The sequence below is a fragment of the Marmota monax genome, unplaced genomic scaffold (assembly GCF_021218885.2).
Source record: "Marmota monax isolate L192 unplaced genomic scaffold, Marmota_monax_Labrador192_F-V1.1 WCK01_AAM20220418_F8-fsc00003, whole genome shotgun sequence".
Classification (NCBI taxonomy): domain Eukaryota; kingdom Metazoa; phylum Chordata; class Mammalia; order Rodentia; family Sciuridae; genus Marmota; species Marmota monax.
Window position 1 is genome coordinate 19,823,921 of NW_026694084.1, and position 22,200 is coordinate 19,846,120.

Genomic DNA, 22,200 nt, shown 5'->3' on the forward strand with positions numbered 1-22,200 from the left:
TCTCTCTCTACCCCATCCACTGTAATTCATATCTCTCCTTGTTTATTTTCCCATTCCCCTCACAACCTCTTATATGTAATTTTGTATAACAATGAGGGTCTCCCTCCATTACCATGCAATTTCCCTTTTCTCTCCCTTTCCATCCCACCTCATGTATCTGTTTAATGTTAATCTTTTCTTCCTGCTCTTCCTCCCTGCTCTGTTCTTAGTTGCTCTCATTATATCAAAGAAGACATTTGGTATTTGTTTTTTAGGGATTGGCTAGCTTCACTAAGCATAATCTGCTCTAGTGCCATCCATTTCCCTGCAAATTCTATGATTTTGTCATTTTTTAGTGCTGCGTAATACTCCATGGTGTATAAATGCCACATTTTTTTTATCCATTCATCTATTGAAGGGCATCTGGGTTGGTTCCACAGTCTAGCAATTGTGAATTGTGCTGCTATGAACATCGATGTAGCAGTATCCCTGTAGTATGCTCTTTTAAGGTCTTCAGGGAAAAGTCCAAGAAGGGCAATAGCTGGGTCAAATGGTGGTTCCATTCCCAGCTTTCCCAGGAGTCTCCATACTGTTTTCCAGATTGGCCGCACCAGTTTGCAGTCCCACCAGCAATGTACAAGAGTACCCTTTTCCCCACATCCTCTCCAGCACTTGTTGTTGTTTGTCTTCATAATGGCTGCCAATCTTACTGGAGTGAGATGGTATCTTAGGGTGGTTTTGATTTGCATTTCTCTGACTGCTAGAGATGGTGAGCATTTTTTCATGTACTTGTTGATTGATTGTATGTCCTCCTCTGAGAAGTGTCTGTTCAGGTCTTTGGCCCATTTGTTGATTGGGTTATTTGTTTTCTTATTGTTTAATTTTTTGAGTTCTTTGTATACTCTGGATATTAGGGCTCTATCTGAAGTGTGAGGAGTAAAAATTTGTTCCCATGATGTAGGCTCCCTATTTACCTCTTTTATTGTTTCTCTTGCTGAGAGAAAACTTTTCAGTTTAAGTAAGTCCCATTTGTTGATTTTTGTTATCAACTTTTGTGCTATGGGTGTCCTATTAAGGAATTTGGAGCCCGACCCTACAATATGTAGATCGGAGCCAACTTTTTCTTCTATCAGACGCAGAGTCTCTGATTTGATATCTAGCTCCTTGATCCACTTTGAGTTAACTTTTGTGCATGGCGAGAGGAGGGGATTCAGTTTCATTTTGTTGCATATGGATTTCCAGTTTTCCCAGCACCATTTGTTGAAGATGCTATCCTCCCTCCATTGCATGCTTTTAGCTCCTTTATCAAATATAAGATAGTTGTAGCTTTGTGGATTAGTCTCTGTGTCCTCTATTCTGTACCATTGGTCCACCCTCCTGTTTTGGTACCAGTACCATGCTGTTTTTGTTACTATTGCTCTGTAATATAGTTTTAAGTCTGGTATCGCTATACCGCCTGATTCACACTTCCTGCTTAGAATTGCTTTTGCTATTCTGGGTCTTTTATTTTTCCATATGAATTTCATGATTGCTTTATCCATTTCTACAAGAAATGCCGTTGGGATTTTGATTGGCATTGCATTAAACCTATAGAGAACTTTTGGTAATATCGCCATTTTGATGATGTTAGTTCTGCCTATCCATGAACAGGGTATATTTTTCCATCTTCTAAGATCTTCTTCTACTTCTCTTTTTAGGGTTTTGTAGTTTTCATTATATAAATCTTTCACCTCTCTTGTTAGGTTGATTCCCAAGTATTTTATTTTTTTTGAGGATATTGTGAATGGAGTGTTTTTCCTCATTTCCGTTTCAGAAGTTTTGTCGCTGATATACAGAAATGCCTTTGATTTATGCGTGTTGATTTTATATCCTGTGGTGCTGAGGATTGAACCCAATGCCTCACGATTGCTAGGCAAGCACTCTACCTCTGAGTCACTACCCCAGCCCCACGAAGTCATTTTTATTGATGAAAAGAATGTGCTGACAACAGGAGATCCATAGAATTTGAATGTATTTTAGAGGTAAAATATATTTTTAGTTTGAAGTTACGTATTTTGGGTTGCTCACATTTAGAAAAGTAAAGATTTTGACTGACATTTACTATCAATAGTTTCTATAAATAGAATATAATATCCTTAATATCATAAGCTACTATTTGAAAAATATTTAAAATGTAACCAAGAATAATTATTTGTAATATTTCATTTTACTATTATCCAAGACATAGTCTATATGTGTATTTTCAGTAAAACGTAAAACAAATTTATTGTCTGTGAATTTTAAGCAGCTCTTTAAATGCTTAAATTTGTGCAGCAGTTTGTTGAAATAGTTCATTTTTCTTTTAAAATGTGTTTGATGAACAGATGAGATGTTTGCTGCAATAGATGGGGAGGTTAATAAGTTTTGATAAAATGAAGAAGAATTTAGTTCTCTGAATATAGTAATAACAAAGGAAATACTTTTAATGAAACTACCACTTTTGGCCTTGTAATCAATCCACTCAGCTCCCTTCTACCCTCTAAAAAATAATTAAGGTCAAGACTTCAATTATCATAAAGTTATATATCTAGGAGAAAAGTAGTTTTAAAATTATTTCACAGGAAGCAGTTAGGTAAAAAAAAAGGGAAAAAGAAAAAAGCTCTAAATAGCTATTATTCTCAGATTTGACTTTGATTTAAATGAATAAGTAAATGTTACCCAGAACAAAGTACCTAAAGCAAAAATGGAAAACATATCAAGTGAAGCAGTGAATGAATAATAACAATGGATGGAATCTTAATAGATCACCTAATCTCCTGTCTTGTGGCTGAATTATTTCCAAACCCACAGAATGGTAAAATTTAGGTTGTTTCAAAATGAAACTGAATATAATTCTAAAACATGTATGGTCCTCACCTTCAGGAAATTCCTGCTGTTGCTTGCCCTTGTTTATCACCTTCACAAATAAAGACATCTACCCATCATCATACTCTGTCAACTGAATAACTCCTGAAGATAGTTCAGATGTTCCTCCAGGTTTTATACATCTTGATTCTGTAGCCATTTCTCATGGATTCTATTTTTTTGTCCTTTCTCAATCCTTTATTTTGGGACTTCTCTCTAAGCGGTCTGTGTCCATTTTAAGACTCAGAGCCAAAAAGGATGTGATATCAGCTGAAGAATTATATAACTCACCATCAAAAAATACTGTATTTCAATTAAACAGCACATTTTAGTTTTGATTTTTAAAATAAATAATACTCCATACCAACCTGCAAAATCAAATTAACTTCTAAGTAATAATATTTTTAGAAATAGCTAGGTTACAATAACGTTTAGACATTGTTTCTATGAGCCAACAAGATTTTGAATATCTGACCACATTCAAAAAGGAAAATATAAACTAATAATTAATATATTAATGCATGTTTCAAATATTTACAAGTAGTGATTTTGTTTAAATATTATGAAATCACTCTTAAGGAGTGTAGAAATTTAAGGGAAAAATGAAGAATTTCCATGGATATAATAAATGTATATGCAAGATATCTATATTGTGCTTATTATCTCATTTTTGTGTGATATAAATAGTTAAATCTAAAAGCAGACTTTCCAAATAGGCTCTGGTTAGCACTTTCACCAGGAAAGGCCATCAATATATTGATAGAAATATTCAGATGACTAAAACAAAACAATTATAGAATCTGAAAAATTCTCCTATGATCCATCATATATGCTTATCTCCAATGTGTAGAAAGGGAAACTGAGACTTAGACTAAGTACCTTGTGCAGTTCCACAAAACTCATAAACTCAGGGTTCAAGTCTAGGTTTCCAACTCTAAAGCCTTAACACATGTCAATATTATATGTTGTTTCTTAGGGAAAAAAATCATTCTTCAAGTGTTTATAAATATCTATTTTGATAATGCTCTGAAAACATAGTCTTTTAAAAGATAGGTGTGGCACTGCCCTCTTGGGATTTATAACCTAATGGCAACCAAAATAAATAAATTATTTTAAAATATTGGTTGTTATATACTATGTGTGATAAAGGAAACCTAGGAAAGTTACTAAAAAAAATATAATGGGGAAAACTTAATTAATCTTAAGACAGAACTAGAAAGGATTTTCTGATAAAGTTAGGTTTAAATTGTGTTCTGAAATAGGATAAAAATGCAATTCAACATCATGAAGCTAAGTGAAATAAGCCATACTCAGAAATCCAGGTTAAGTTTTTTCTGTCATATGTGGAAACTATAACAAAATAAGGGAAAAAATAGCAGGGCATGGGGATCCCATGAAAATAGAAGGGAGATCAGTGGGATAGAGATAAGTGATATAGGGAGAGGGAGGAGGAAGGAGAAAAGTGAGGAACTGTGGAATGAAACTTACTAAATTATACTATGTATACATGTAAATATACCACAGTGAATTTCATCTTTATGTGTATCTATAAAGCACTAATTTAAAAAAACTGTAGATGAATAGAAGGAAGTCCAGTAGAATAGAGAAAGGGGGACAAGAGAAGGGAAAGAGGAAGTACTGGGGAATGAAGTAGAGTAAATTATATTCCATGCATATACGATCATGTCAAACCCAGTATTTTTGCTATAATGTACTAATAAAAGCATTTAAAAATTAAAACAACTGTTAACTAGTATTTTCAAAATCAAATATATAAGAGTCAAAATACTATAATAATTACTAGATTTGGCAATAGAATGAATATCTATTTTATAAATGTCATAGGGTAGACTGGATTGGGAAAAATATTTTAAAATGTTTTCTCATAGATAGGTTCATATAGTGAATACATATACCTTGTATAGACTCCTGAATATAAAGTGGAACTATTTCTGTCTTTAAAAGTTTGTTAGTGGGATTTTGTATGCTCTTCAGAATGGAATAATAAGAGTACATAATTGACTTCCATTGTAAATGTACATGTGAGCAGAGATTTTCATAAACATGCATGATATAAATATATATATATATATATATATATATATATATATATATATATATATATATATATATATATATTTGCTCATTTGATACCAATTAAAACTTTAGTAGGAAAATTGTGTTATTGAAGCACCAAAATTAATTTTTAAAAATAATTAGTTAAAATGATGTATATATATTATTTGGAATATCAACTGCATAAGACTATTTATCTGAATACATAAAATAACTTATATAAGTCATTTATATGTTTATATATAAGCTGGGATTGCCTTAATACATAGCAAATATTATTACTTCAAATTGTAACTTTATTATTATTATTATAATCAATATTGTATTTGAGATACCTTAATTACCTATGATTACATTATGATCTATCATCATGTAGCAAATCTTCATTAAATTCTAAGTACCAATATTAGTTTATTCTTGATGTCTTAAAATTAATGAAAACATAGTAATTTAGTCAAGGGCAAAAGATTGCTTCTAAGTTACAAATAAAATTATAGGTCTAACCTCAATTTTTGGTAGAAGACTTGCATTATCAAATTCACAATAACTTCCCTTGAGGTGTCTGATACATTCATTTATTTGTTGATTAGTGTGTTAGATCAAGTACCATGCCAGGCAAACTAATTAACAAGCAATAAATTTTAAACATTGCAGCTAACAAAAACCAGATGTATTAATAATATTAAAAAGTTCACTAAATAATATAAATCCTGAGAATATACATAAAATACCATAGGAGAATTGAAATTTTGTCTTGGGGAAATTGAATAAAACACTGTCAATCAATTTAGAAAAAGATGAATAATTTATACTAGTAAACCTAGTAAAATATCCTTGACTCCAAAAAAATAAAAAATAAAGCAAATCTTCATTTTGTTTGGAGTACATGGATAGTAGTGAAAGGCAAAATGTTTAGAAAATTATTGAGGAAAAAAACTGACCTTGAAAATTGGAGTGACAAATGGAAAGAAAGGATAAAGGACACCATGACTAAAATTGCATAATTATTCTGTCAAATAGATGAAGCATGATCCTGCTGAGATCAATTAACAATGCTTTAAAACATTGTAAAATTATATCTACTAAGGGAAGTAAAATCAAGTTGTTTGTACTTCTTAGAGAAAATTAATCTCAGAGTTTTATTTCCCAGATGATTAAAAATAATTTAGGAAAGCATAATATCAAACTGAAGTAAAATGTTTTGTACCTAGTACCTCTCAGCCTGAGACTTCAAAGCACTTAACAAACTAATACATTTTCTAACTTGTTAATGGAATACTGAACATTTCATTCACACAGGACATAAACACTGTAGTTTGAGAATTCACTTGGGGATTTGATTTGAGCAAATATTTTGTGAATATTTTGAATCACCTATGGCATTTATCATGCCTTTCTAGACTTTTCTTTCACTACATATAGCTGAATGAAATTTATTGATTTGTGCATCTATGTATTAAGAGAGTTGGTGGGAGGGTCATGAAATATGAAAAAATTATGATTATTAGAACTCAGCTATATCCAGTATAGGTACCAGAATATTATTGCAGCAAAATGAATAATAATATAGAAAGGAGGCATTTTAGCAGCCATTCTCACTTCAGTGTCTCTAAAAATGGAATAATGCTGTATCTGGCATGGGATAGCATTTGATAGTTTGATTCAGATTAACAGAGAAATATAAAAAGACTTCCCTTCCCTTGTGACAGAATTGGGACAAGTATCTGTATTAAAACTTTGGAATAAAAGTAATTTAATTCTTCAAGAAGATGTGTTAAGCTACTCATAGATAATTTACTGGATTATCTAATCATCAAATGTGATGAGTGAGAGATGCCACTGTATTTTAGCAATTAATCCATCACTGAATAATTATTGAAGCCTGAGGCATAAATGTCAAAGGGGTATAACAAAAAGGACACCATTTATATCTTATTGAAACTTGTAACTTAGCTGGAATGACAAGACATGCATAATATGACCTTCTAAAGACTGAAAAATAGTTGTTTCATAAATTGAAATTTTTTAAAAATTGTTCTTTATACTGATAGAAAAGGAAGATTATTATATGAAATAAGTAGAATTTTAGTTGAAGAGGAATTAAAAGAAGAGTCAAATAGATCATACAAATATAGGAAGGAACATACAAGATGTGGTCAAGGGTAATACAAAACATGTTGGCTTGAATAGCATAACATACATATGAGGAGATGCAGAATGAACTTCAGAAAAGTGTTGTTGGGTCACACTTTGGAGAGATTTAAAAATAGCTGTTTTAGGTGCTAGTGATGCTGCTTCAAGACCCCCAAATGAAACTGCTTAAATATGATAGCAATTATTTCTCTCTATGTGACTGCCTCTTTGGTCTAGTCAAGGAGAAATAAGATCAGGTCATCAGGGACACATGTTTCTTCCATCTTGTGGTATCATCCCCCAGGGCATTGCCTTTGTCTGCAAGATAAATCTGAGTTGCTGCAAATGTTGAATTCCAGGATACTAGGATTGAAAGTGGTAATGGTAGGAAAAAGAAAGCTTTCCTCCTTTCCCTTAACTGCTAACAAAACCTTCTGTCATTACTATATCCTACTCCAATTCTGAGATTTCTAGGAGTTTAAGACATTAATGCTGGTGTTTTTTCATTAGGACCAAATATAATTCCTCATCAATTAAAGACCTGGTTGAGCAGAAAAAGAAGGTCGCAGTATATAACCCCCACAACAACAACAACCAAAAAAAAAAAAAAAAAAGGAAAGGGGAATATTCCACAAGTACGTCTGGTCATGGAAATGAATATATCCTGCTGGACAGAAGTTATGAAGACCCATTGCCATGGCAGATTCTGGTTCTGTCTCCCATGATCTGTATCCTGCACTTCCTTTTGAATCATTCTTCTTTGTCCACCTTCTTTGTGGCACAATGTTAAGTGTGGGGGAGGTAGACTATCCTTGGGAGTGTACCTTTGTACATTGCTAGTGCATATTTGGTGTTCAAAATTGCCTCAGGGTTGAACAATCAAAGAACTTTTCAGGATGAGTCATAGAATTTATTTGGCTAAAACTTCTTTCAATAACTTTTTAGAAATTGATTTATTTGCTCCTAATTATTTTCATGTTCCAATGAACACTTATGTGGACCCCTAAATTGCTCTAATCATGCTTCATTGTCATTTTAATTGGGACTACCTTAAGCTGATCTAAAACAACAAGTTTATTCAAGAATGCAACATTTTAAAAAAATCTGATCTTTAGCCCCCTGTTATATTTCATCCTTGGATTAAGAAATTTAATATAAGATTTTAGTAAACTATTCCTATCCCTTCCTGTATAGAAGCAGTTGACTTTTTCAACCTATAAGTCACCAGAATGTTAGTCTATTTGTTCACTCTTTCCTTGAAAATAGCAAATTTATTTCTGATCTTTTCTCTTTGTTGTAATACCTGCCTAGAGACAGACAGTATACTTTACCACAGTCTTTTTAACCTCATTCTTTAGAGCCAAAGCCTCAGTGATCTGCCCTCCACATTGTCATAAGTAATTAGTTCACCACTTGCTATAACACGCAGGAGTCACTAGCTGCCCAACTCATAATATCTATTTCCTTGCTACTATTCCTAATTACAAAACAGTGACACACATTTTAGATTTTTATTTTAACACATCATTTCCAGTACAAATATTTCATCATTGCCAGAAGAAAAGAAACACTTTTTAAAAATAAATGAATTTAATATTGTTTCTAGGAACAGGCTGTAGGCTAGACATTTTGAATTAGCCCTGTAAGAGTACTACTACCCTGAGTCTACCAATGCAATTTATCAAGAGTTGGCCAACTGTTCATCCTCAACATCTGAACAATAGGAAGAAACTAGAGAAAAATCACCTGAAGTTACAATTCAAGGATTATAAAGAGCATAATTTACTCACATGTTTTATTTCAAATATTCACTGCCACCTAATATGTTAAATGTATTCTTATTTCACAGGTTTTCTTTCACCATTCATGAAATTCCTTACATTTCTTCTTTGTATACACAGATAGTTCTGTTCTTCAAGATTTAAAACAAACCTTTCCAAGTTCTTCATCTCATAGTTAAAGAATTAGCTTCATTTAAATAATTTTGGTGAGACAGGAAAATATGAAAAGGCCTAAATTATTATGAATCTCTTTGGGAATTAAATCCCTTTGAGGAAAAAGCAAAACAAAAATCTCTTTTCTATGGTGCTGGGGCTGTGGCTCAGCAGTAGTGCACTTGCCTGGCATGTGTGAGGCACTGGGTTCAATTCTCAGCACCACATATAAATACATAAATAAAATAAAGCTCTATCAACAAATAAAAAAAAACTTTTCTAAATTCCATATCCAAAGCAAAGTGCAATATATGGTATCCCTGTGGGTGCAATGGTGGTAGGGAAGTGGAAACCAGAGCCATGAGTTTCCTGGATGACAGGAAGAACAATCAATCTTGAGGATTTTACTCTTACACAGTAATGTTCATCCTTTTCTCCCTACATAGGCAGCTCTTTAAGTGTGGAGGAAAACTAAAATCAAATAAAAGGGCTTGTTCCAGTTGGTTTACATTTTGCAGTTGAACTTATCATTAGACAATGACATGTGGTGGAAGAAGTTCCATTAATGAAATCAAATAAACCTGGCTTTGAATCCTGTATCTGCCATTTACTAGTATATGCCCAATGAGGCTTTTAATACTTCAGTTTCTTTTTTGGTATCATCCACATTACTAAGATTTACATTACTAAGATGTATTTAGGTTACTTAGGCAAATTGATAGGAGCTCACTATGATTTTGAATATGTTGTGAGTTTCTTGATATCACCACATTCTACTATTCATTTAATGGTCATTTGTTTCAGCCTGAAAAGATGGTTATTTGCGCATGAACTCATTTTCCTTACAAAATATGTATTTATGCGGCTTGAGTTTATTGCGTATGTCTGATTTCATTCCATTCAAACCACATCACATTTAACAATGGCAAAGGTTTCCCAATGATGCATTTACACTGTTATGCAGTTCATTTATCTTCACTGAGATCTTAACATTTAAACTGTATTTTGCCTTTTTAAGCATTGACACCTACTAATCATGCTAACTAGTTTTGTTGCTGGTTATAGTTCATGGTACAGTACAATAAGAATTGCTTTACCAGAGCTTTGAAAAACTAATTGAAACCAATTATGACAATTATCTCTCTGTTCAATTGCTTGCACTAGACTTTTCCCTCGTTTTATACTGTCACACTGCTTACAATTTTCCCTGATGTGACCTACCCAATTGCATTTCAGGTTTTATTCAGTGAGCAAGCATATTTCTGATTAAAATTAATAGGGGCTATGCATGGATTGAGTGAGGACTGGAGTTATTAGGATTGTAATATGAATATAAGAGAGAATTAAGTATCATTGGACCTTCTTATTTTAATTAAGTACCCAAACACTCTTAATCAAGCATATAATTAAATTTAAGAGGAAGTGTATTGTGTGCTAATTGTCATTGATTATTAATAATATGCTTATTTATGCATGCAGACTCTATAATGGCATATATCTCCAAACTGTTTCTGAATGACAATAACTGAATTCTGCATAATGAAACTATTAATGAAATGTAATATTATAAGAAATGTCAGACTAGAAAATAGCTCAGACCTCAGAACTCCTCTTCCCTAATTTTTCTTTTTTAAAAAAATCAGAACAAGTTACATATATTAACTCCTGCAAAAAAAATCAGTAGTTATATTCTGCTTCTTTTTATTTTATTTCTGAGATTTTATATATATATATATATATATATATATATATATATATATATATATATATTCATATATATATATATGATTGTATATATATATATATATATATATATATATGATTGTATATATATATATATATATATGAAATACACAGAGGGAATATAGAGAATTCATTTACACCAAAATCTTAACATTTAAAGATTGGGAATATAGAGAATTCATGTACACCAAAATTATGACCAATTCAATTGCTTTATCAACAAAAATAAGATTTGTTCTTTTATTTTGCCATTTTAAACATTTAAAAATTATTTTTACTCTGTGTTATAAATTTATGTTTTTCTTTAATTTATTCATTTGTTTAATATTATTTAATAGTCACTTGTTTATTAAGCATCTATATCATGTCCCAAATGGCCTAGGCACTGGAGATACAAGAGGGAACAATATACACATCCCTTTCCTCATGGAATTTGTGAGCTAAATTTGTGAGCAGGTGGTGGAGTGGGGACCCAGATAATAAAATATTTACCATATTATTAGATGATAATAACCACTAAAAAGAAATATTAAGAAAGAAAGAAAGAAAGGGGAGGGGTTGGGGTTGGGGTTCAGTGGTAGATTGCTGGCCTAGTATATGTAAGGCACTGGGTTAGATTCTCAGCACCATATAAAATAAATAAATAAATGAACAAAAGGTATTGTTTAAAAAAAAAAAAAAAGGAAGGAAGGGGAATGGAAGATTTGATAAAGCATTCCAGGGGGGCGGGGAAAAACTGCAACTGAAAAGACCTTCAAATGTAGAATGCTTAGTGTTTGTGGAAAAGTAAGAATCAACTTTAGATCAAGAGGACTGACTGCAGGAAGTTGGGCAGGGATTAGATCAGAAGTTAAAAAAGGGCCAGATGAAACTCATTCTAAGTGTTTTTTCACCTTGTTCTTTTAATGTTTACTCCTGTCTCTCAAAAAATACATTGCTATAATGATTTCTTTGCCTTTGTTTTGGCATGTTAATTTACTCTTTCTTTCACCACACCAAACTACACCCTTCTTTACATAGTTAGCCCTTAATTGTGGTTGAAATATTGCCATTATCACTGTACCTATGTAAATACTATTAGCAAAGCTATATATTATGTATGATTATTTTTCTTTTCTAAATAAGTCTTTGTTTTCCCTGTAGTTAATAATTTCCTCTTTTATTTTTCATTTATTTCATGTTGAGTAAAAATTCAACTGCAAACTCTGTTAACTGTCTGAGTATATCCTCAGTACAGTTAGATTTATCAGGGACTCAACTTCGATTCCTAGAAAAAAAAATTTCAGAATATTTTAATCTTGACTAGTTGATATCTATTTTATGGTGCTACTGTTAAGAATTTGTCTGGATATTCTATTAAAATTCTTAGTTGGATCCTTTCTTTCTTTTATCCCATAATATGAGAAACACCAGTATCTTTGTAAGAGTATTAAAGAGAAATAATTCATGCCTGTGCATGTCTTCATATATTCTTAAACTCCATAGTTGTTTTTATATGTATAGAATTCTAATATAGAAACCATTGATATTAGGATTTAAAAAGCAAGCTTTGTGCCAGTGTTGATTTTTGAAAGATAATATTTTATTTTAGATTCAGTTTATAACTTTATGTATCTTTATAATTTAACTATATTTATAATATACTAAATTGTATTTATTTTAATAAATATTAATAATTTCTTTAAAAGAGCAATGTCAGCCCTGAGCCTTGCCCCAAATTCTAAGGTAAATGGCTTTCACTGGACACAATTAGATTAGACCCTGTTAGATTTATATAGACAAGTCATAATTGTATATATTTATGGATATGATGTGATGTTTTGATAAATTTATACAATGTGGCATTATTAAATCAAGCTAATTAATATATTTGTCACTTTGCTTACCTATCTTCTTTATAGTAAGAGAATTTAAATTTACTCTTAGTTATTTTAAAATGAACAATACATTATTGTTGATAAACTATAGTCACCTTACTATACAGTAGATCTCAAACTTAATTCTATTTCCTGTCTTCTTTCTGGAAGTTTTCTTCAGTGTCATCTTTAAGTCCCTCTGTTGAGTGTTTCATATACATTTATATTTTAATTTCAAATAATGTACTTTTTCTATCCTATCATGTTCTTGTTTTATATCTTTAGATATATAGAATGGTCATCATAGATTTTGTTCATTTGTTTGCTTCTTCCTATTTGAGGTTTGCTTCTATTTCTATAGTCCCTATTATATCTAAATTATTCTACTTGTTTTGGACTTTAGCCTCTATGCCAGAGAACTTCTTCAGCAGTCAGGTGATATATTCTATTTACAAGTATAGTAATTAACTAAAAAGCTGAATAGATGTTCCAGTACTTAGGTGGATTTTAATACATTCTCCCTTCACCATAGTGTAATTGTCTAGATTGCTTCTTTGAGGGACTCATTATAACAACATGTCTTTTCTATTGATTTGCTTATATTCTGTAAAAGAATTTTCAATTACCACCTTGGAGAGTACAAAACTAGATTACAGCTTTCTGTGAGCAAAATTGTGAATAACTTTTGTATTAAACACATCAATATTTTGTTACAGTTTTTCTAACATATACTTAATCCATCTAATTTTCATATTAAAACAATATTGAATATTGTTTTAAATGGTGTCTGAGAGCTATCATCCAAGGCTGTTTTACTCCCTTCAGAGAATAAATCCCCAACATTCTGCTTGAATAGAGAAAGGGGATTTGCCTAGGTATTGAAGTTTTGTTCTGTTATTGCTTCTTAATTGGATTTTCAAGCAACTCTTCCTGTTTATTTTTGTTTGTTTGTTTGTTTATTTATTTATTTATTTATTTATACTAGGGATTGAACCCAGGGGTATTTAACCACTGAGCCACATCCCTAGCCATTTATTATTATTATTATTATTATTATTATTATTATTATTATTATTATTATTAAAGAGACAGGTTCTCTCAAAGTTGTTCAGGACATCACTACATTGCTGAGGTTGGCTTTGAACTTGCAAACATCCTGCCTCAGCCTCCACAGCTGCTGGGATTACAGTATGTGTCACCACACCCAGCCAGTCTTCCTCTTTTAAGCATGAACTTCCCTGTCTATTGCAAATCTTCCTGGTGCCACCCATGCATGGGTGTTATGGGAATGCAGAGTTATAAATTGGATTACTTCTTGGTTACCCCTTAGTGACTAAACATTCGATCTTCTGGTGAATTCTAGTCTCTTACCACTATTTATCTGATTACTTGTTCGTACAGTCTTGTTTGATCTCTCGAATTATGTCTATCTTTATGAGATGGTGCTATTTAAAAATCTCTTTTATAGGCTGGGGATGTAGACTACAGATAGAGTGCTGGCCTCACTCATGTAAAGGCCTGGGTATAATCCCCAGCACTGCAAAAAAATAAAATAAAATAAAAAGTATTTAATCTTTTATTTTCATATGGAACTCCATACCTATCACATGATCATTGGAAACTGATTAGATGAACTGTAAAATGGACATAATTTATTAAGCATATTGTAAATTAGGTTACAGAGGAATAATGATCTTAAGCCCATCAGAATTGTTTCTTGTATTTTAAAAATATGTAATGACGTTCATAATTATGAATCTTTATAATAATGTGTAATTTTCTAGAGAATTTGGAGTTACTAATTTAGCAAATATGTTGCATCTGCCTGCATATGACTCATTTTGATTAAATTAATCTGCATTTACATTCTGTTTCACCTATGAGTTCAAACAGCACAAGCAACATTAAAATTATAAGATTGAATATCTGTTGGTTTTCATATATTGAGGAACAAGAAAATTTCATTGAATCAAGAACCAATTGTCTTTGTAGAAAAAAGCTATACCAAAAATCTTAATATTTAAAACTTGTTTGTAGCTGCATAGGGCAAATTGTTTAACATAATAAAACAGAAAAGGGTACTGCCATACTATCCTTGAATTATATTCAGTCATTCTATTATTATTATGGATAATCTGGACGATGAAATTTGTAAGCTATGGTATTATAACATTTAATTAAATGTGTCAATAAATGATATTGACTATATAATCAATTATTATTGTTCCTCTTGTTAATATAGCAGACTTCTGAATGAACAGATTGTATTCAGCCAACATGTAAATGAAGTTTAAAAAAGAACAGAAGGGTAAGAAGGGTGGATACCCAGAGCAGAGAGGATTTTTCAGGTAGTAAAATAATCTAATTATTCAACACTTAACATTTGTCAAAACCCATAGAATGTACAAAATCAAGAATGAACTCTAATGTAAACTATGGACTTTGTGTGATATGCATATGTCAATGTAGGTTCATTGATGATAACAAATGTATACTCTGAACAAGATGTTGATAGTGGAAGAGGCAGAGAAGGCTAAGAGTGTGTGTGATGAGGAATAAAATAGATGGTAATTTTCTGTACTTGCCATTCAATTTTATTGTGAACCTAAAACTGCTCTAGAAACTAAAGTGTTAAAAATTTTTAAAATGAAACAAAAACATGATAGTTCATATTGATGCCATAAATTTCAATAGCCCTTTTTAATCTTAACCCTGCTATAATTTCTACAGTGGTTTATAAATAACTTGCAATCAAGTGTCTTGGACTTTTTTTTAAATGAGCATAAAAAATATATGTATTATAAAATAGTTTTCATTAGATTCTATGTATATTATACGTTATTAAACCTTCCTCTTCAATTGTCCCTGCTCTCTCCCACCACTATACTTCCACTGTTGTATTACAGACCACCATGCCTCTGCTTCACTGATATCAAGAGTTCAATAAAGATTGTTCTTATATAATCTTTTATATTATTTGTGTAAAAGGGAGTTATTGAACTATTGCATTTCTTTCTTTTCTCCCTCCCCACTGCCTCATTTTTTGTTGTTGTTGTTTCCTTCTCTTTCTTACACTCCTTCCCCACTTGCTTCCTTCTTTCCTCCTTTCTCATTAAGGACCACTCAAGTATTGAGAACTATTTCCCAGGATGCTGCCAGACAAGACTCTAAGCATTCCTTACATTCTTGTGCTTTTCAAGCTTCAGGTACTTGCTAAAGACTTTTGTATTTCAGGAAACAAGCATGGTGTTGAAGTGTCTGGAACACAAGCAGACTGTTGAAAGAGTTTAAGTCTAAAAAAAAAAAAAATACTGGTCTTGCAAATCTCAAAGAAAGTGTTTTATAACAGAGCATTAAATGAAATTTACGGGCCAGAATAAAGTAATTATCACTGTGATAATTATGATTTTTTTTCTTGATTAAGGAGGATTGTCACAAAAAATACAGGAAGTCCAATTAAATTTTAACATTAAATAAACAACAAATAGTCGTTTATTATAAGCAGTTCTTAAGAATTACAGGGGCATCCTATATTTTTATTTGCTATTTTCTGTTATCATAGAGAAGGGTTATGCTAGATTTATATAATTAAAGGTTAAGAAATTGGTTCACAATATTAGTTGTTAATATGACTTATTCTTTTGTCCCTTATAGAAGCAGATTAACCACAGTAACCTGACTGAGGCTCTCTGCTGACCATTTCAGAAATTGCAGTTTATCCCCCTATTTTGCTACATAATATCTTGTTTTAATTTGGAATAATATTCAGGATTGTCAAAATACCCACAATTATAAACAGAGACAATGGTAAAGATAGTATAATCTGAAATTACTTAGCTATAAATTGTCAAACCATTTGATTTTCTGATTGAAATAATATCTTACTATTAAGTATTAAGCATCACTTTAATCATACTAATTGGAAATAAATTAATTTTAACAGTGGTACTAGATTTATACATCTGAATACACTTAAAATTGCATATGCATATGTATATATTTTTTTTCAATTGCTTTTTTCCTAATACCTACTTATCAAAGTGTTATCAATGACTAAAGCACTGACCATTATAAGTAAGTTAATCTTTTAGTTAATTCTTAAGGGCAACTAAAGCATACATCTCAGCTAAAATTTAGATTCTAGATTATTAAGCAAAAATTATCTGAGTGACACGGTTTATGCACAAAATATTGGAACAGCCTTTATGCCTCATTGAGAACAATCAGTATCCTATAGATTACTGTTGAGCTCTCTGCACTCTTATAGGTTGCTATGACTGTTATTTTAAATCAGACAGTTTCTAGTATACAAATGTGATTTGGATGAGATAACATTTTAAATTATGGTTAGGTATTAAAGTCCTAGTTCAATTCAATAAGCCCTTAAGTTCAAAACTGATTTATCATTTTTTCACTCTGAAATATTTTAGGTTAGATTTCTATCAAGCAAACATATACAAGTCCCAGAGGATATTTTTAGTCTCCTATTCTCATAGAGGGTAAGAAAGCAAAGGCTCAGAGACCTGAAACAGACTGTTCAAAGCCACAGTGTTAATAAATGGTGGATAGATATACATTTTTATGTGAAGTGAATAAGTTTTACCCCTTATATCATACTGCATATTATTGGTATGGCAGTGGTAATAATTTCTGTAACTTTAGAAGAAATCTATGAAAAAATGGAACACATAATAAAATTGACTTGTAAAAGTTTAGAAAAAAAAAAGGAGAAAAATATCTGGAACCAAAAATGCTGCTTCTCATTGCTAGACCTGCTCTTTTAGGTGGAAGGCCTTGGCTATTAACATCAGTAATGAGAACAGGCCTTGATTATATCTGCCAACTCCCACAAGTTCCTCTAGCCCAAATCTCTTCTCTATGCTTCAGATTGACATGCCCAACTACCTATTTAATGTCTTCAGTTAGACACTTCCTGGGCATCTCAAATTTAACATGTTCAAAATGGACTTTATGCTTTTCTCCCCAAACTTTGCCATCTTGAGTAAACAGCACCAACTTCCAGTTGTAGAAAGTAAAATTTGGTAAAAACGTTGGGACTCCCCTCTTTCTGTTTTTCCAATTCATTTGCAAATTCTATATCTACACCAAAAATATATCTCACATCTGCTCCCCCCTCTTTCCATATATATTTCCACCACTTAATTTCAAACTACCAAATTATCTTTCCTAGACATTGCAGTTTGCTCCTTCTTGGTCAGTCTATTTCCGTTTTAGCCCCCCTTACCTGAAATTCATTTGTTTACACAGCAAGAATGATAATCATAAAAGGAAAATCAGAGCATAGCACTCTCAGTTTAACATTTTTTTTGATCCTCATTCTTTATAGATGTATCAGTTGGTATGCCCCAGTTTAATTTTTGATTGACTCTCATTTCTTCTATAATACCATCCATGGGTTAAAGTTCCTAATTGTCCTGGATTTACAATATACTCTACTCAAGCTCAATGGGGCTTTTTCAGTTCCTGAAACAAAACAAACCCATCCCTACACTTACTCCCTCCTTTAAGCCTCACCTTAAATGTCACTGCCTCAAATAGCTTTTTCTCTTTTATAAGAAATCTTGTCTTCAAAACTTTTATGGAAAATAATTACTAAACTTGACATTTGCATGTTTATTATTTACGGGGAATAAAAATCTCTTAAGGGTAAGGGCTATAACTATTTTGTTCATTAATAGTTTCTACTGCACTGAACAATGGCTGGCATCTACAAAGTGTTAAGTAAATGCTAGATGAATTAATTAACTTGATGTACAAAACTCAGAAGGAAGCAAAAATCTACTATTAATTGTAGGCAGTTTTCTTTCCATCATTTGTTATTTCTCATTACTTTTACTTGAGTCAGCTTCATATTAAAGCTTTCCACAATTTTTGTTATTGTTGTTGTTTGGTTTTGGTCTACATTGCATTGCATGTAGTTTATTTATGGATTCAAATCTTTCCCTATGGTTATAGTTCTGCCATAAAGATTCTAAATGACTAAAACATGTTCTTTTTATGTCAGAGATGGTTATTGTTGTTCTTTATTTTATGCACCTTTGTTGGTACCATTTTAATGAAGAAGTGAACTTCACTGAGAATTAGGTTGCCTTCATTTTATAATAGTTGTCCTCATGTATTATACAACTTCAAAAATCTCTTGTAGTTCATTATGAAAGGTTAATTCAAATTGGAAATACCAGATTTCACAATTATGATCAGGGCTCTACTCAAACACTCTTTTCTCTCGGGTTATCTCAGAATGATCTATATTAAAAATAACTTAAATCTTGAGCTAAAATTATTTATTGGCCTGCTTATTGATAGGATATTTGGGGTTTGTTTGAGAAGGATACTAGTATACGTGGAATGCATCATAAAATACTTTCTGTGCATAATATGTAAGCTTTAATATGACATTTTTAGAAGAATTATACAACATTTAGATGAATATATAAAGAAACTGTGGAATTTTATTCAGCATTAAAAAAGAATAAAATTATGGCATTTGCAGGTAAATGGATGGAGTTGGAGAATATCATGTTAAGCAAAGTAAGCCAATCCCAAAAAACCAAAGGCCGAATGTTCTCTCTGATAAGTGGATGCTGATCCATAATGGTGGGGGTGGGCATAGGATAAATGGAGGAACTTTGATTGAGCAAAGGGGAAGGAGGGCAGGAGAGGAGACATGGGGGCAGGAAAGATGGTGGAATGAGATGGACATCATTACCCTAGGTTCATGTATGAGTGCTTTTTAAAATATATAACAGGTAATTTATTTTTTATCCAATATAAATCAAATTATTACATGACTAGTTCATTTATGAATGCACTTAATAAATTGTGTAATAGGAATGGAAAAAATTAAATAGGCAATTTTTCATGTATTTTTCTCCCCAATACAGTGGAATTATTTTTATTTTATATTATAAAAGAGATTGTAAAATAGATTTATTGGTATTACACTCCGTACAACTATATCCCAAACTGCCACACCTAATATGCCACATGTTTTGTTACTTCAATAGAGCTACAAAGCTGGAGGAAAGTAAAGTAGAGCAAAAACAATGTTCTATTGATGGCACTTTAACGAAATTGTAAATTTACTGGAATCATGCCAAGTTGTAATACTTGACATCATATCCATTTTGTTGCTATAAACCAGGGCTAATATAAAGCAACTTTCCACTGCATAATAGCTGCTGTTTTTGCTTAAAATTAATTGCACATGTGTTTAATTATATAGCAGCTCTTGAAAGTGATTATATAAAATGTTATTTCTTCTTGGTCTTGCTCGGATCTCTCAAATTATAGTTCTCTAACTCTGAAAGCAACAATGAATTTTAATAAAGGGCAGGGTTTGCAAATTACTGTTGCCAGGCTGCTGCCAGTGACTGAAAAGCCTCTTTTAGAAACTGAATGAAGTTCCATTGTCTTTATTCACTTCCAAGTGAGAAGAGACTAAAATTATTTGACTAGGCCTCCAGAGGGCACTCTGATGATGAGATGATACTCAAGAATACCAACTTGGAAATGCCTTCCTGTAAGATTTTTTAAGATTGGTCTACACACTTTTGATGTTCTTTTCTTTCTGAAACTATCCACCAGAATCTCCAATAGTATTATTATCTGTATTATTAAATGACAATGCGTACGTCCTGTAAGCACATATTAAATCTAGTCTCTGTGTGTGTGTTGGTGTGTGTGTGTGTGTGTGTGTGTGTATATATATATATATATATATATATATATATATATATATATATATATATATATATATAATCATTCTCAGAACCTCAGAGGTGATTCTGGCACACTCCTGTAGAAAGATTAATTTAGATCTTCTTTTTCGTTTTAAGCTTCCAAGTCTAGCTGTATTTAATTTTCATTCATAAGTGTTATGATTTGGATAGGAGGTATCCCTCAAAAGCTCCTGTGTTAATGCAGGAATATTCAGAGATAAAATGTTTGGATTGTGGGAACTGTGAGCTAATCAGTCCACTCTAGAAGAGTTTAATGGATTGACTGGATGGTACCTATAGGCAGGTGGGACACGACTGAGGAAGTGGATAACTGGGGTATGCTCTGGAAGAGTGAATCTTCCCTGTGCGCTCTCTCTCTCTCTCTCTCTCTCTCTCTCTCTCTCTCTCTCTCTCTCTCTCTCTCTCTCTCTCTCTCCCTCTCTCCTTCCTGTACACACCATGAGCTGAGCAGCTTTCTTCCATTGAGTAGTTCTTCCATGATGTGCTGCCTTGTTTGAGGCCCGGAGCAATGAAGTTGGCCTCTAAAATCGTGAATAAACTTTCTCCTCTAAGTTGTTCTTGTGACCTACTTTCGTCACAGTGATACAAAAGCTGACTAAAACCAACTATAATGATTTATCAAACTATTTATAGGTGTAGAGTTTATAAATAACATGTACTAGTGGGATTGAATGTGTAGTTCTATAATCAAGCTAAAAGAAGAAAGTTTACTTATATCAACTTTTGAATTCAATATACTTCACCTGAGCCATGCTCCAAGTTTCTGACACTTAGTTAGAACCACACTAGTTTATTGGTGATTTCTGAAATTACAGAAACTTAAGTTCTCTTTGGTGATCCAGTTTATAAAGGACATAATTTTTAGCCAATGACATAATTAAAAATCAAATACCACTGACAAGCTTATAATAAAAAATTATATTCCTTGATCCAAACCTTTCTACCACTGCAGATACACTTATTAGCACTGCTCCCTAGAGGCAATTTATTTTATTTTATTATTTTTTAAAGAGAATTTTAATATTTATTTTTTAGTTTTCGGCGGACACAACATCTTTGTTTGTATGTGGTGCTGAGGATCGAACCCGGGCCACTCATGCCAGGCTAGCGCGCTACCGCTTGAGCCACATCCCCAGCCCGAGGCAAAATATTTTTAACAGTTTTAGAATTTTTTTTAATCTCAATGGTAAACTAAAACTTTGTAAACAATATATAGAAAATGGTCTTCCTTGTTTTATCTACTTTACATAGATGAGGATTTCACACTTAAAACATACTTCCCCCTCTTCTCCTATGCTTTTCACATGAGTATATGCCTATTTTTATTTTATATATTATTGATTAATGGGTAATGTTTATATGACTAGGCTTATGGGACTATGATTCACTTGAGATTAAATCAATTAACTATATATTCTTTCTTGTAGTGAACATTTGTTTCTGCTATACACATTTATTAATCACATCATTTTTCACTTGCACAATTTTCTGTATTCATGAATATTATTTTCCCCCTCAAAGTGGTCTACTAGTTCTATCCTGAAGAGGTGTGTGTGTGTGTGTGTGTGTGATTTTTTTCCTGGATATTTTTCCAAATTTTTGAATTATTCTCCAAACTCTTCCAGACTGTCTTAAAATGTACTATATCATTAAACTAGGATCCCAGATAAATAGCCTTTGTTGCCCTGATTCACAGACTATAGAAGAATGAGAGAGTTTCCTGTATCAAAGACCTCACTTATCACAGATTTAATTTGTAGTTTCTGACTTTTACCCCAGGTCACTGTTCATTTTTGAACAAAATAAGGTGGGTAGATTTTCTATTTAAAATCA

At 31.9% G+C, this 22,200-nt stretch overlaps 1 protein-coding gene across 6 annotated transcripts in view; it reads right to left on the reverse strand.

The window, feature by feature from the left end:
* The window catches only part of Csmd3 (CUB and Sushi multiple domains 3), a 1,151,628-nt gene that overhangs the window by 911,946 nt on the left and 217,482 nt on the right, over nucleotides 1-22,200 (reverse strand). Inside the window, exon 1 of one of the 6 annotated variants that reach the window (XM_058585686.1) lies at nucleotides 2,875-3,110. The exons of the other annotated variants lie outside the window; for them this stretch is intronic. Coding sequence (XP_058441669.1) covers nucleotides 2,875-2,932 — 58 coding nt within the window. The 5' untranslated portion in view covers nucleotides 2,933-3,110. Of the gene's footprint in view, nucleotides 1-2,874; nucleotides 3,111-22,200 lie in introns of those variants that run through there. 6 annotated transcript variants of the gene reach the window in all.